General features: G+C 42.0%; 1 protein-coding gene across 4 annotated transcripts in view; it reads left to right on the top strand.

Annotated features, from left to right (window-relative positions):
• The window catches only part of CREB5 (cAMP responsive element binding protein 5), a 263711-nt gene extending 248266 nt beyond the window's left edge, over window positions 1-15445 (top strand). For 3 of the 4 annotated variants that reach the window (XM_064506262.1, XM_064506261.1, XM_064506259.1), the window contains 4 exons: window positions 536-859; window positions 6247-6474; window positions 7496-7604; window positions 8713-15445. In XM_064506262.1, the coding sequence (XP_064362332.1) occupies window positions 536-859; window positions 6247-6474; window positions 7496-7604; window positions 8713-8876 (825 nt within the window). In that variant the 3' untranslated portion in view covers window positions 8877-15445. Of the gene's footprint in view, window positions 1-535; window positions 860-6246; window positions 6475-7495; window positions 7616-8712 lie in introns of all 4 variants that reach the window. The other variant, XM_064506260.1, reaches the window with a different exon arrangement.
• Window positions 15446-16903: the final 1458 nt, after the last annotated feature.

The raw sequence follows: 16903 nt of genomic DNA, 5'->3' as shown, positions 1-16903 counted from the left end.
AAAAAAAAAGGTTGGTTGCTAATATAACTGCAAAGTATTTCTGAGCTTTGAAATTTGAAAAGTTTATGTCAAGGCAATGCACTATCACTGGGCCCTTTAAATAATGTCGGTAAGAGAAAGAAGAGGGGAACTATGTATCAGAGTATGTTCCACCTTTATTTTAATCAAACAGTCTTTTCTAAAATTAGAAGAATATGAATTTGTATGAAACTAAAGCTACTGAACTGGCCCAGCAGAGAAAGATGAGAGCCAGTTATTTTTCCACAGAAGCACAGTAGGAAATGTTTAACTGTTGAATTTCAATTCAGATGTTTACATCTTTACATATTTGCAGTGAAAAACTAGATTGGAATCCAAGAATATGTTCTTCCTCAAACTGAAATAAGATGCTTTATATCAAGGGAACGACAAGAAAAAAGCTAGATAAGTCTCGAAACACAGGACAAGACACGGTTTCTACAAAAGTGGAGATCTTACACTGAACACTCAGGACTTCATGTATTAATGTTAGATTCTCTTCTTTGTTCTGTTCCAGAGATTGAAGGCAGCGCTAACTCATCATCCTGCCACCATGTCAAATGGGAATATGAACACCATGGGCCACATGATGGAAATGATGAGCTCGAGACAGGACCAGACACCGCACCATCACATGCACTCACATCCTCATCAGCACCAGACCCTGCCACCTCATCATTCATACCCACATCAGCACCAGCATCCGGCGCACCATCCTCATCCTCAGCCTCATCACCAGCAGAATCATCCTCACCACCACTCCCACTCGCACCTTCATGCACACCCGGCACATCACCAGACCTCGCCGCACCCCCCCCTGCACTCAGGTGGACAAGCACAGGTAGAGCATTGTGCCATGCTGCATCGTTGAGCTTTGCTTTTATGTGGCATTAAAGCCTCACGCCTGTATTGTTTCAGCTTGCATGTATGTCTTATTAGATGCAAGCCCCTCTGGCTACTCTTAAATGTCTGCTACAGGTGGCTGAGAAGTGCAAACTTTATGCAGAAAACAGCAAAGCAACAACTTGTTTTGTTGCTTAATTTGCTAGACATTTGTAGTATCTTACTTAATAAGAAGCTCCAAGGTTTTTCTGTGCTCTGATCTCTGCAAATTGCCACATATCCTTTTATGGAAGAGACATATTAAGGAGATTGGCATGCTGCTTAATAGGCTTGAACCTAAACTTCTCAGGCCAAGACTTAAAGTGCTGTATGTGTTTTAACTTCAGAAACACATAGCACAGTCTTCAGTGAAGTAAAATGACATTGCGTACACATACTGAAAGGAAGAATTGGATTTGTGCGTCTGTGTGTGTGTCTAAATAGATACCTCACAGAACTCAACGATTTATCTGTTTCCTGTCAAGACTAGGGATAGTTTTAAGGTAAGAAACACTAGTTTACAGGAGAGGAAGAAGGTTTGAGACATTGCAAACGGGATGGTAGCCCCCAACTGTGGAGTGTAAGAGAAAGCCAAGATTAGGTGAGAGTGAAGGTAATAGTTGGTGGATATTGCATCAGGAGAAGAAGATGAAGCCAGTCCATGGAGGGACTTTTCAACCACAAAGAGAACTTGGAACTGTGTTCAGACAATGAGTATTCAATGAAGGCGATATGAGATGAAGATCTCAATTTTTGGACCAGAAACATTGACTTCAGCAATTTGGATGGTCCCATATTTAAAGCATAAGGATTTAGGAAAATGTTTCTCGAACAACTTAACTAATAAGCAAGGATTTTAGCAGAGTCATTTTTAAGAGGAATTGTATTTATGTTTTAAGGTGATAGGCTTCTGCACCAGGGAGAGTGCAGGAGAAAAAGAAAGCTCTGGAGCCAGGGACTGCAACATGTCAGATCTGGGGAGCAAATTTAAGGGGGACAAGTGCGTAGAGCATAGAATGAGGACAAAGAGAGGTGCCAGCCATAAGAAGTTCAATCTGTGAAGTATTGTGTTGCTTGCAAATACCTTTCAGACAAGCTCTTAGAAAACATTAAAGAAAATGAGAGGATTTGGCTGACATCCCGGTGTCCCACAACATTAACTATTTACTAACATGTAGCTTTATTATTGCAGGGGCTGGAAGCACATGGGATTTCCATAAAGCATTTGCTAATGTAAAATGAATTGTCAGCTTTAGAGAAACAATCTAAATAAGAGAGCAGCAGACTCCCCTGTGAGAAGATGCCCAGAGCTTTCATAAGTTTAGTTCAGTTTTTACTTTGAGAATTCAATTATTTTCCCATCTGTTAATGAGTTATTTTCCTTGGAGTTGTTTAAAAACTCCAATAAAAAGACATTATCTCATAACACAGAAAGCAAAAGCAACCTGATGGCTGTCTTGGAGATCTGTGAGAGTGTAAGGATGAAGTTGGTGCTTAGCAGATCGAGGACTCCCTGCATGTGATGGAGGAAGTCACTTAACCTCCTTGAGACTTTTAAAATGAGGGTAATAGTTTTGACACTCCTCACCAAGGGGATTGGGAGGATAAACACATCAACACACATGAGGCAGTCAGATATCACAATACTGAGCACCACTGCAAGACTTCCATGTTATCACTTTTAACAGGTGAGGAGAGAAAATGGCTACAAGAGAAAAGAAACCTGCCAATTTTAAGGCTAAGACATGAGCCAGTGAGTCAGTGTGCTACAGCTGCCTTTTTCCCTTGGCTGATGAGCTGCTGAAGCCCTTTTTAGTCATACCAGTTAAGACAGCCTGAAGTTCCTGTGCTTTGCATTTCCTATCAGCTAGGCGCCCCTAAAGACTTGCAGGCAGGCAGCAAGAACTACAGGCACCAAGGCAGGCAGACTGGCCTGGCAGCCCCAAAGCTGTGTCAGATTCTCTCCTAATCCAAGCGTCACACAGTCCTTGGAGCTGGGCCCGCAAGGTAACGTGAGCTTTGCAGTGCAGCGGGTGTCACTGGAGGCAATGGGCCTTGTCAGGGATGAAGAAGGTCTTCATCTTGCCAGTGGGTATAAGTGTCACCAAGAGGCCGGGACTGGCGGGTAATAGGAGATGAGTCTGAGCAGAGTTCCTCGGGTCAGCTGCTTTCCCGGACAGCAGAGCTGTTGCTGCCTGTCTGCTCCCATGATGCAAAGATGATAGGGATTTCTGAAAAGATGCCCTAATGGGGAGAAAAGAAGGGTTTGCTGAGTAATAAACACATGGTTATTACTTTCTAAGACCATCCATAGTCCCCATGGTATTTGCCTCTTTGGGGGTCAGATTGCTTCAGCAGACATTAATTTTATGGTGCATTTTACTAATTATTAACCTCCTTATTCTTCTGAGCTGGATTCCTCAGTTCCAAGCCACCTGCCAAGTGACAGCATGATCCACATTGCTGTGAGCTGTGTGCTCCCATGCCATAACTTTTGTTATTCTACACCACACCCTTCTGTAATGTCAGAATTCATTTCATGCTTTTCAGCTACCATTTTGATAACACATGAGCCTAATGAATTATGTTTTGCTAGAATGAATGAATGGGAATTAATTTTGTAGTTAGCATTGCAAGGAACAGAGAAAAGTATTGGATCAAGGATCAAAGCAGAAATCACCTTTTAATGCATATCTTTCTAAGACAGAAGTTTCACCAGGTTGTAGCTGTGTTGCCTGAACTACTACAAAAATGATACTACTATTGCTGTGTTTGTCACATTATCATTTCCTCACATCAAACTTGCCAGAGTTAGAGCTTAAGCAGAGTGGGGGATTGAATGTTGTTTCCTTCTATTAGTTCTCCTACGTTTGTGTTGATTATGGATATGTGATAAGCATCCTATGAAAGCAAATTAACTGTGTTTTTAATATATGTTCATTTTTTTTCTTAACAGAGCATGTACTTACATAGGCAGGGCTGGGAAATCTTGCTAGAGAATGATGCTTAGACAGTTATCAAGATACAGCCTAACAGATTGCAGGGTTCAGTGCTATTTAGTAAGAGTCAGTTAATTATCCCACGTGACATTATTAGTGATGTAATAGTAGCCTTTATAAATAATATCTGCCAGAGATGGAGGGAAGATTTTCTTGTTGTTCTGAAAATATGGTCTGACTGCCCAAACACTGACTAGTACATTCTGAAAACAAAATGACTCACTTTTTATTCAAGAGAAAATAAGACGGGAAGGAAAGAGGAAAAAAAAAAGAATGCTATAGTTACCTCCTTCTGTCTGTGCAGCAGGCCCGACTGGAAGAGTTAAGAACAGAATAACTTCTTATGCTGGAATGAAAAGGAGAAACATAAGGAAATCTTTTGGTGTCCAGAAACATAAATAACAAAACTCTGAAGGCTCAGAAGGTGTAATATGCAAGAAAGTGAAGGGCCTTTGATGATAGGTTGACATTAAAGGGGATTTCTGATGCCTCTGTGCTCCAACATGCTGCTAAAGCAGCCAGGGAGCAGCTGGTGGCCCCCAGCAGAGTCTCCTGGGGCCTGTGAGGGGTCGGGGCCATGCAGACAGCCACGGCTGTGCTCCCACACAGCCTGAGCGCTGGCAGCGGCCACCCCCACGTTCTGGGCTCCCCTGGGCCACGGCACCATGCAACCCGGGTCTGGTGTAGGCACTTTTACCAGTGAGCATAAGGACTTCATACAAACTGCAGTGTTAAACATCATTCAGCTAGTGTGGGGCAGCTTATTTATTTTTAGGGTTTTTTTTTTTTAACATTTTTTCTGTTCCTGCAAGAGATGCTCTCTGACTATACCATGTAAAGCTGGGAATACACTTGGCTTTGTACAAAAGCCATTATGAGATGCACGCTATAATCACAGCAAAATTGCCACTGTGGTAGACTGAAGTCAGCTGGGGGAGGGAGCAAACTACTCCTCACAGTCTGTGGCCCGATTCGAGACAGAAAAGCCACCTTGCAAGACGATAGTATTAGTTTATTTGAGACAGGCAGATGTGTTAGGCAAGCACACGTTAATTGCCGGGACTGAAATTTGGGGCTTGGTCTGACACAGAGCTGAGTACATCCACTCCCTGAAGTCAGAAGGAGGCACCTTGGAGGCAAGGCTTGGGCCTTTGCCAGGACAGCAGGGTTAATTCTGAGTCAACAGTTGAGGCTTCCGGATCATTCCAGCCCGCACTGGAGCTGCAGCGGCGTGAGCAGCACCAGCCCGGCCCACAGCTTCGGGTCCCAAAAGGCAGAGACCCCAGGGGCCAGAGTCACCTGGCCGTGGCGCCCGGAGAGGCAGAAAAGCAGTCCGAAAGCAGCTTGTTCCCAGGCTGCGCTGATTGCCCTAGAAACACTGGATGTTAAGGCTAATACACATTTGTGACAGGTTTTAGTCATGTGTTTCACTATGTGGGGCTGCTGCACCACCTGCCTTTTCTGTGCTGGCTGAGGCCAGCTCCTCCCAGGAGCAGGGTGAATACTCTCCGCCACTTCGGAGAGCATAAATCCGTATCTTTCCGTAGTATCACAGCAACGAGGCGGGGTATGGTGCCCCTTGGCCATTGAAGCCAGACCGCTGGATAGAAAGGAGGATAGTGTTCATGGTGATCAAAAAGGGGGCAAACGAAAACACCTGGGGAAGGGGATTGTCGTGGCGTTTCCGTGCAGTGCCGAGATACCAGCCTCCCTTCAAAAACGCAAGGTTGAGGTTAAGTAAGTCCTCTTTTATTGAATCTAGCCTGTGGGCACCAGGATCTGTTGGCTTTTAGTGGGAGAGTCTTCCTGCCTGTCACAACCTCAGCCCGTGGTTTCCAGGGTCTGCACTAACAGGAAGGGCACTGAAGCTCACAGCTGCAAAGGTGGTAAAACCTGAGAATGAAGATGGGTAGAAATATCCTAAAATTTTGGAAGCAAGTAAAAAAAAAAGACTGAAAGAAGGCCCCTACAGCCTTCTGCCATGATTAAAACAGTTGCTGTGAGAAACTTGACATTTCAGGTTTGAAATAAGTGGTAGCAGAGAAAGTACCTCAGTGAAATATTTTTAATAGCTGCAAGGGGAAAAATATTTTCCCTGCTAATATTCAGAGAATCATTTCAAAAAATGTCCCCTTTGACCATGGCAGCTCTTTGCTAGCAACTAATTGAAGTGGCACCTGGTGGAGCCTTTCAACTCGTGCCCGCTTCAGACTTTGCCAGAAAGTCTGCAGCCCCACGCCGTGGGTTTGTGAGATTTCTCTTCCCCTTTCGGCCTCGCTGTGTGTAACTTTTCCTGGCCTCGGGCAGCCTCCCTCACCGTCCATGTTGCATTTCTCCCCCCTGCAAGGTTTCACCAGCAGCCCAGCAGATGCAGCCCACTCAGACAATACAGCCGCCGCAGCCGACCGGGGGCCGCCGGAGAAGGGTGGTGGATGAAGACCCCGACGAGAGAAGGCGGAAATTTCTGGAAAGGAACCGAGCCGCCGCCACGCGCTGCCGACAGAAGAGGAAGGTCTGGGTGATGTCACTGGAAAAGAAAGCAGAAGAACTCACCCAGACAAACATGCAGCTTCAGGTGCGAGCTCTCTCCCGGTTGCATCCCCGAGGGCACACAGGCACTCTTTGTGCTCCCAGCGCTTCGTGGGCCACCGGCCCCCTGTGACCTTCAATGCTACCGCCACGCGCTAGGTTCCTAATGACACTACAGGCATAATCAAAGTTGATTAATCAAGATGTGGCTCGATTAAAAAAAAAATTAATTTTAGCAGGATAAGCCAGGAAAAAGCTGTCCTGGGATTTTGAAGCCTTTGCTGGATTGAGTTGTATTTATTTTCTTTTCTTGTCACTTTTTTGGGGGCAAGTGTCACTAACTTAGCTATAAAAGGCTTCTTCAGAACAGAGCCTGTAGCTCAACCCAAATTCAAAGCCAGTGAGATAGAAGTATAAATAGGAGTATAAACAGAATGGCCTCTCAGTAAGAGAAAGAAGGGGAGCAGAGGGATGTAAATGGTCTATGGATGGTAAATGGCATACGATAATAAAAGCCCAGGCAGCAGGAACCGTGCCATTTTTATGGTGGGCACAGCACTTAGGACCAGTCAAGAGGTGCCATTTGCCTGTCTGCGTGCCCCCAAAACACAGAGCCGTGCCTTACCTGGCACAGCACCAACGGGCCAGCTGGAGCCGAGCTGGCGGTGGCATTTCCTAGGTTCCGGCACCCCTCTGCTGCGCCGCTGAGCTCTGCAGGCTGCGCTTTGCCCCCAGGGTTTTGGCCTCCAGTGCTCATGCAGAAAGCCAGAGTATTTCCTAAGGGGATTAAAACACTGACTGAACTATCTCTAGTGATGGCAGCAGTTAGTTCACATGGCGATTTATGTCATGAAAAACGGAAGCCAAATTGCCTTCAGAAGAACAGTTATAAAATAATGTCGTAGAAAAATGTCAGCATAAACCCCTACACAGAGAAACACAGAGTGCCTTTTACAGTTGCATTTTTGCTGAGTTGTGTAGAGTAGTTTCTGTGTTCTTAGATTAAATTTTGTGGAATGGCATGTTTTCAGTTTCGTGGCAAACTAAATCCTCTATTTCTTTTCTAGAACGAGGTTTCCATGCTGAAAAATGAGGTAGCACAGCTGAAACAGTTATTGTTAACACATAAAGACTGTCCGATAACAGCTATGCAGAAAGAATCACAAGGATATCTAAGTAAGTAGCTGGTATGTTTGCATTGTCTCCACACTATTCACAAGAACAACAAGAGTTTCTAATTCTTCCCTCCAGAACCCCTTGTTGTTCATACTATCACTTGAACCTGCCTTCTCAAACATCATCCGAGCTGTCCAATTTCCTGCCCTTATTTAACCAGCCCCGCTCAAAAAAAGCCATGGTTTACCTCAAAATACAGCTAGCCTTCCCCACTCCTCCATTCTGCAAGGAGATGCACGTGGATGGACGCTTGCTCCCATGTGGAGGATCCCCGTTGAACTCAGACTCCAAACCTGCAAGAGTACTGCCGGGCACAGTGCTGCCAGTACATTAAAATAATTCTCAAAAGGAAAGGAAAGTTAAAAAGGAAGGCATTACAGTTCCCTCCAACGAAAATGGTACTGTGTTCTGACTCAGACGTGGCGCAGGTTTTCAAGGTTTGTTCTTTTTTAACTCTTATCTTTCATTAAAAAAAAATCAGATCTAATGGAGACATTGAATCAATTCTGTCTTGTTGATGCATTTTGCTAGTATGGTAATTTAGGGACAGATTCTTTGCTTGGCTCTAGAACAGCTCAGAAGAGCCTCAGGGCTGGGCTAATCTTTGCTAGATTGAGGCATTCTCATAAAATAGAGCCCATTTCTATCTCCTCTGCATCACTATGCATCTGGCTCTTTAACAGTACTCAAAGAAAAAATATATAATTGCATTACATGCCTATCAACTGTTGCTTGAATTAAATTTTCTGTGCTGCAGTGCACTGCACTGCAATTTAGATTTCTGCTGGAGCAAATAAAGCATTTAAGCATCCCCACATTGGTTTCATACACTTTAAGATATTAGACTCTTTTCAAGATCCCAGGTCCTGAAGTGAGGTTAATATCAGAGAAGCTGACTTAAGAAAAAAAGAAAAATCCCCCAAATCAGAAGATAAAAGCTATTTGGTAACTATGTATTTTGAAATCCTAGGGCTTCTTCATACCTCAAGTTGTTAGCATTGCTGCCTTAGCGGTACCTCCCTTTACCAGTGCTATAACCCAGCTGGGGTTTTCTACATTGAGGGATAATTTAACACGTATTGTCTTTTTCCCCTCACCCCCTTCCTAGGTCCTGAGAGTAGTCCTCCTGCAAGCCCTGTCCCAGCTTGCTCCCAGCAGCAAGTCATCCAGCACAACACCATTACAACTTCGTCCTCTGTCAGCGACGTCGTGGGGAGCTCTACTCTCACCCAGCTCGCCAGCCACAGAACAGATATCAACCCAATCCTTTAAGACTGACTGATCAGAAACTGCTATGGGAGTGTGGTAGCGTATCAAAGCGTGCTTTGTGCTAAGGACATTTTCAACAGTAACTCAAGTCTGGAAGATTCCTCTGTCCTTGAAAGACTGTGGCTTTCATTTTTATAGTTATTAAAATGTCTTTTGTACTTAGTTACATAAAAGGGAGTTATGCAATTAATATGCTATCAGCTTGAGAAATGCTTTGATGCTTTCTCCAGTTTTTTTGGTACCAGTTACTTGTTTATAAACCTAACTGTTTCTGTACATAGTTATGTTTCCTTCTCACCAATCTAGCCTGAAGCCTCAGAAATACAGAGTTGTGTTAAACTGCAGCTTGTTAGCAGACATGAGGCATGAAAAGTATTAAACAGAGCCATACATAGGTAACTAGGATTAATTAGGCTATAAATATAGAGAGAGGGCATCTGCTGACAGCATAATAAAAAATGAGTTAGTGTTGTGCTATCACCAGAACCCCATCTTGTATTCAGAGCCTCTTTCAAAGTGGTTATATAATATTGGCTATCAGAACAAAACCCCAAATAATGTGCTCTTTTGTCTAGCTTTCCTCCTTCGGCTCTCTATCGTCCCTGTCTTTTTTGTCCTTCAGTCATTCTTAAATGTTCCTTTTCCCTCTCCAAACCCTCTACCCTTTTCTTCTCCAAGCTTCTTCTTGCTTTTTTTTTCATTCCAAGACTTGCTCACTTCTCTCTCTTTTTATCCCCTTTCTAAGAACAGTGATGAAGAAGCAAAGACTTCAAGCCCACCTAAAAACTGTTGGCATGGCTGTTGCTTTCACTAGCTCTTCACCCACAGCTGGGCTGCACTGAGCATTTATGTTTAAAAAAATAGAAATGCTCCTGATTTAGTGTTTTTAATAAACAGTGAAAGGCGAAAGCAGTGTAGTCACAGGTGAAGCACGATTGAGAGCCAGCTGTGTTGATGCTAGCAGCCATGTAAGCTTGTGAGGTAAATGTCTGTGGCACAGTACAGGCCTAGCAAATAACACCTGAGAATTACAGCATTTTTTTGCACTGCCAGTCATTGACATAGGAAATCCATGTAGTATATAATAATTCAGAAAAGTTCTGTTCCCTAACCTGGTTACATTGTTTTATCATCGAATGCTAACAGCCTCAGATTTCATGGGCTACAAATGAAAAATAAATCAGCGTAACTGTTCTGACCAGTTGGAAAAATGCCATTTCTAATTACCAGGGGAAGACCTGTTCTTTGCAGGCATTCCTTTAAACATACATGAACTGGATCTTTAGCTGGCAGACATCAGTGTAGCTTCACTGACTTTAATGGCACTTATGCCAGTTTACTGCAGGTAAGGAGCTGTCTCATGACACTAAAAAAATAAAAAAGAAGCATGCAGCAGCTAAAAAATACTGCAAGAATGGCAAATTCCATTACTCTCTCTGGGTGAAACTCAGTCCTGCGAAGAGGGTCTATAAAAGGGCCTTATGCCACAATTAAGGTTTTTGTTTGGACTATGTGCCAGCCCGTCAGCACTACTGATTTGCATCCCAGAGTAGTACCAGTGATTGATGGGAAAATCAGATGAAGATGATGCCAGTTAATTATGTTACCTTTCAGCATACTGGGACCTGATTTTGCTCTCAAGTCTGTCAGTGGCAAAACCTCCTGCTGGTTCCCATGGGAGCAGGATCAGGCTCTGAGCTGGTGATAAATGTTCAAACATTCTGAACTGCATTTTTAATAACAAAAGCTAATTAATGTTATTCCTGGCAAATACTCTAGTCCTGAACATACTTTGTTCTGAAGCTAAGTTCTTGTTCTCAAAGGCTGTTTCTTTGGTATGAGCAGAGTGGTAGTTTTAAAAGGGTGACTCTTCTCAGTGTGGGGAGGGAGAGTTAAACAAATGAAGCGTGAGGCACTGTAATGAGCAGAGCCCATTTGGAAGGAAAAGCAAAATTCTGAGGATCATTCATTTCTGAATTAGTTCTTATCTTGGTAACTAACTTTTTATCAGTATTCTTTAACAACTGTCTTTCCATTTATGCAAATACATTCAAAAGAAAAGGATTTTTAATGTACAGTGTAAATCTTGACTTGATTATATAGTCTAAGAACAAAAAAAAATTACGAAAAAATACAAATGTAAAGGATTTTCTATTATATTTTAGACAAACATATGCTTTTAAAATGTTTTAAATACTGAATCTATAATTTTTTTTTAACCTCCAGTTGTAATAGCTAAATGGTTGTGCTTCATCATGGCTCCCAAGGGAACTTTTTTCAAATATGCAGTTGAGCAAAATGTTCCAGCTGAGTATCCACTATGTAAAAAAAAAAAGCATTTCCCATGTGTCTGAATTTCATCATTCACCATGAAAGATAGAATGCCATCATAGGGTTAATTTAAAAACTTTCCCTCTATATGGGTAGCACTTAAATGCATTTAAAAATAAAAATCAAAGTTGTTGGTAATATTAGATTACCCAGTTGAGCTACACTGCACTAGAATTAAGGTTTAGCTTCATTTTTATTCAGTCTCCTCAATTAAAATATTTAGCTGTTAAACTGAAAGAAAAAGAAAAAAAGCAAAAAAATACAAAAACCTTGCCTAAGTTTTGTTAAATTCAGCAACTTGACAGTTTGACTGATGTGTATTATATATAGCTCAATTATTTCTTTTTTTAATGCTAACTAGGCAAGCCAACCACACATGTTGGCCTAAATGTGTAATTACAATGAAATGTCTCCTCTCTATACTATTGGCCTTTAGGTATAATCATTGCTAGTGATGTGGAAATAAGTAAAGGATGAAAAGCTATTTGCTATTGCTTCTTGTAACTCTGTCGCAGGTTCACAGGCCAAGACAACATGCAGCATATTTATATTAGCTATATCGGTAAAAGGACCAACCATATCAGCACCTTATATTATTCATCAGATTCACTTCCACATTAAAATATGCTTGTTTCCTGGAGGACTGGTCTTGCAGCCCTCACTTAAGTTGCTAGCGCCTCCGTGCACTGGAGACTGGCTGAGTAAGGGTTGCAGGAAAAGCCCTGGTGTCTCTGTGCCGTTTGGTTATGGTTTCGGTGGAAGTGGTCTCTCCTTCTAAGCACATCATTCGAAATGCACTTACCATGCTCTTGCATTCGAGGAGAAATCCTGCTTTTCCATGAGCTGCTACTGGAGACTGATACGCTTTTCTCCTGCCTTTCAAATTCAGCCCGCTGCAGTGCTTGCCGGGCTCTGTACCCGTCTCACGGCCGGCGTGGACTATTTGGACAGCTTCCCTCCTTCGCCTTCCCCAGGGTTAACAAGGCGGCGAGTCTCGGTGCACTTCTTATTCAGAAGGAAGCCTCCAGATGTTAAAGGTATTTCTGTGGACAGCATCTCTCGTTGTGCGACATCAGAAGTACGTTGGAAATCTCAGCCACGGACAATTGCAATACTTTTATCGCGAAGAAACTATGCTGTGATTCAGTTCTTTCTTCCCCATCCCCCTCCCCCTGAGTCAATTTATGCAAGCCATATTCCTAACACTGCCTGTGGGAGACAAGTAGTTTGTGTGCTATCATGGTGTGTTTTATAAGGACGACGATGGTGATTTATGGAGAATTTCATGCTGTTTTGAGTTAATTCCTGCTACGAAACTAAATGTATGCTGCCCATGTTCTGAACAGTGGAAAGTCAATGGTTCAGTGCCTCAGTACGTGTGGATGTAGTGTGTTAACTGACTCTGTCCTGTTAACTAACAAGCCAGCTATAACTGTTGTTAAATGCCCAACTTTTGAGGATTCATATTTTTTTAAGCAACAATATTTAGTGTTTAAAACTAGCCTTTTAGTTTAGGTAAAATGTGCTTTTTAGCAGCTAATACCTTTTTTTTTAAAAAAAAAGCGTATAGAGTGAATTTATGAAAATTCATGAGGACCAAAGCAATTTTAAAACAGGAATCTATTAATTTAGTATTCACATAGAATTTTATAAAGTATTTATTAATAAATGTTATTTTAACACATTCCATTTGAACAGTATTCTTGTACAGAATCTGTTTGTTTGTTTTTTAAGTTACAATATTAGTTTTGCAATAAACTACTCTAGGTGTGTGTGCATCTTAATCTTTCAGGGTCTCAAGCAGAAGCCATCCATCTAAGATGGAAAAGTTTGCTGAGGTCAGTTGTACAGAAATTCCTAGAATTAAATGTTTTCCTTAAAGCAGCATCTGCTTTTTTTTTTTTTTTTTTTTTTTGGTAGCAGCAAAACAAATTATGAACCTTCAGTTGTTTCCTTTCTATTGGAAAATGTGCTCTCTCATTTTAGAAAGCACGGGTCAACATATAACTGGAAAGTCTGTCTTCTTTTTCAGGCTGATTACATACATCACCATGGAAGATCTAACCCCATCCTTCTTTCTTTTCTGATATCACATAGTGAGTTGCACTATACTGCCTTATCATTGCCTCTTCTGTCCTTTTACTAAGCAGTGTTCCTTAGATTTAGACCACTGAAACTCCATTATACATCAGATAAAATTACTGGAGGGGGAAGAAGAAAAAAAGATTGATCTGTAGACATGAAAACTAAACTGTGCCTATAAACAAAACCAGTTACAACTAATTAGTATCTTATTTCTACGTTTCAATTATTTATATTATTTTAAAATTGCACTTTAGCTCTCACTGTCTTTCTTGCTCTCCCCTGTTGAATCATTTATAATACTCTTGTAAAACATTTGCACCAGATACATTTATATGCTTTCACTGGTGGCATATCTACAACTTGTCTCTCACACCTGCCCAAAAGGAGAAGCTGAGAACAGCCAGTCTGCAGTGTGACTTAGACTTTACACCCTCTTCATGATAGCATATAAATGTTTTATTATGCAAAGTGTGTGAGGCAGCATCTAAGCTACGTTTGTAATCTCTCATCCTGAGAACCAAAGTGTCCTGTATATCGTAGGTCAGGAGACTGGCTCTGTTGTGCATTATAATGCACTTTTGACTGTTGTCCAACCCACAGTAGCTGTGAAGCTGCAGTGGTAACAGTGGCCATACAATGTATTAGACTTCTAAACAATAAAATATGTTGCCTTATAACTTGACTAGGGACAGCACCTTTAAAAAAAGAAAGAATAAGAAAAGAGACTAAAAACTTCTAAGGACAAACAAAAGCAATAAAATCTCAAGTGAACTGAACACCAAAAAACCTGTTCAATTTTTCATCATGTGAAATAATCATCTTATTGCAAAGACAAAGGAGACAGTTTACGTCTGTTACATCTTTTTTCAGAGCTTACTGTTATCTCAGTTTTATCAGTGGCTTTACATTTAGAGCTAAATTGCTTACCAGTATTGTTTTTTTCCATAGCTTTCAAAACTATAGCAAATGTTAAAACTCTGTGAGGCCAAAAGTGTCAGTGTCCACACACACACACACAAAAGATTGATTCTCTAAGTGGAAATCTGATCCTTTCCCAGGCTCTCCTTGGACTGGAATCAATAATTACAACTCGCTATATTTAGACCTATGTGTAATACCTGGTATTCAGGATCTCCAGTTCTATATTTATGCAAATTAAACATTATTTATGTTGTTTCACTTGGCAGAACTGTTTCCGAACCCTACTGTAATAGCATGCCATCTTATGTTGTAAGACTATTAGACCCAAACCTCTTTTCAACTAATATCTTTCAAACAGGCTTCTGAATGAAGACTGAAAATTCATTCTGGCTTTACAGAAAGCGCAGCAGTGTCAGGAAACAAGGGGGAGGGAGGGCTGATAGGGCATTTGAAGGGAACTGTTTTCCTCGCTGGAATCTAGGAAATTCCAGAGACGTTTTTTTCCCCACTCCCCAGGAGCTGAGATTGCTATGAGATCCCTGTCAGAGACGACCTTTACCATGTTTCCAAAAGACAAAGTATTTTGCACGCAAGGTGTATTCACTCTTCAGAAGAAGAATAATTGCCACTGAGAGTTTTGCCAAGGACTTTAGCATCGAGACCTGAGTGTTTCCAAGGCCATGTTCGTGAGCTCTGTACTTTTGTCTGTAACAGCTCAACTGAAACACTGGGTTGCAATCATCAGTCAAAGTTGCTTCTTTGGAATATTGTCATTGTCCTGGTTTTAAGGAACTTTTAGCACTGCTTGGAGTAAGCCTAAACTATCGAAGTTTATATATATAAATATATATATTATATTAAAAAAGGTGCTGTCACAGTAAGTTTTGGGCTTGAGGTTGTTTGTATTGTATGCAAAGGTTTTGTGTTTGTTTGTCTGTTTGTTTTATTCTGTAAAGCAACCACCTTCCTTACTGGAGGGAGATAATTTTTTTTTTTTTTGGTACATAAGTGTAAATACTTGCTGCAGCATTTAATATGTTTAATTTTATGTTAAGCTTTTTGTTGCATTGTGAACCCATTATTGTTACAAATGGACAATGAGTTCATTGAGACTGTTCAACTAGGTCAGATTTTTACATCTCTTTCTAGCTAGAAGAGAGGATTTTTGTGCATTTGTACAAATGTTAATAATATCACTGCAATTCCAATATAATAAAGCACTCAAATACAAATAATTCCAGTAGTTTGACTGTGTCTATACCCTAGACGTTTTACGGTACAAATAATTCCTTCAAGTAGACCAAGCTGCTCTTTACAGATGTCTGTTCTCAGCTTGCTCTCCAAGGCAGACACATCTGAGGGCTCATAGCTACTTTGTGCTGAGCTGGCCACGGAAGGAGCTGACATCCCCTCATCTTCCCCCAAAATCAATGGAGGAATACACTGCTGGGTACAGGCCTGTTTGGCTGCAAGACTGAGGGGCTGTACAGACCTTGCACACCACCTTTGCACAGGGTGAGAACGTGCCCTCCAGAAGCTGAGGAAACTTAGCGCTTTGCAAGAACAAGTTATCTGAATGTTTTCCAAGCGTGGAGGCTGCAAGGCCTCAAAAAAGGACTTATGTGGTGGAGTTGAACATGAGGCCTCTGCACAGGGATAAGACAAGCTGTTACTTTAGTTTTCCTTGCAGCTGGAGTGTGCTTATATCAAAATACACTCTACGCTTGTTATCCCGCCAGCCTTGGCTCTTGCCAAAAGCTGCCTGGAAATGGATTTCCTGCTGGGCTAATTAGCTCTAATTGTGATGCCCCTGTTATCTTGCCAACCTCATTTCTCACTATAAATTGGTCCAATGCAGACCTTGGCACAATAATGTGTAAACTGTAATCTAAAGTTAGTCGGGATGAGCCCATCTCTCCAGCAGGAAAGCCAGCTTTAGATTAATGCAGCTTTATAACCTCGCTGGCAGTCACAGAGTGATTGCCTGACCTGACCGAATTCAAGACCTGCAAAGTGCGGCTTTTGCTATGGAGACAAGCACGCCTGCAAGAGCTCAGGCCCTGTGTCGCACTCCAGGAGGCAGCCCTGGGCGGCACGACAGTGCTTCTCCCTTGGAGGCCCTGGCATGGGCAGTTTCTGCTGCTTCCCCCCCCCTGCTTTGCAGAAGGCTAAATCTGGCCAAGAGCATTTGCCCTCCTAAAATGGGTAGGAAAAAGGCAGAGCCATGCAATTGCTCCCACTCTCCCTCTGTAAAAGCTGGGAGATGGGGTAGCAGATATATATATGGCTCCCTTGTTAAGGGGATGCTGCAGTCATTTCCCCAGGCTAGAGACACTTCTGAGGTAGGATACTTCTTCTGTATTGCCTTTAAAGTAAGGCTGTCATGCTGCAGCTTAGCCTATATTTACATAGCAGGGCTCTCGCTCTATGACCAAATACTGACAAAGGATCATCATATCTGTAAAAATAGATGCCTCTCATGAAGGCATATCACAAGACTGTTTTATTGTCCACACAGTTATATTTACACCTGACAGTATGAGCTAAGCAACATGTATTCATGCTGAGGTAACACGGCCCTTAACAGCTGATTCATGGTTTCCCAAACCTGATCACAATATTTGCTCCTCTTCCAAGCAATCCACTGTTACTACTGCTCTCTCAGGGCAGCTCTGGACAGCAGACATCATAAC

This window comes from Dromaius novaehollandiae, chromosome 2 (genome assembly GCF_036370855.1).
Source record: "Dromaius novaehollandiae isolate bDroNov1 chromosome 2, bDroNov1.hap1, whole genome shotgun sequence".
Taxonomy (NCBI): domain Eukaryota; kingdom Metazoa; phylum Chordata; class Aves; order Casuariiformes; family Dromaiidae; genus Dromaius; species Dromaius novaehollandiae.
The sequence above is the reverse complement of the archived record's forward strand: the minus strand, read 5'-3'. Positions and strand labels throughout refer to the sequence as shown.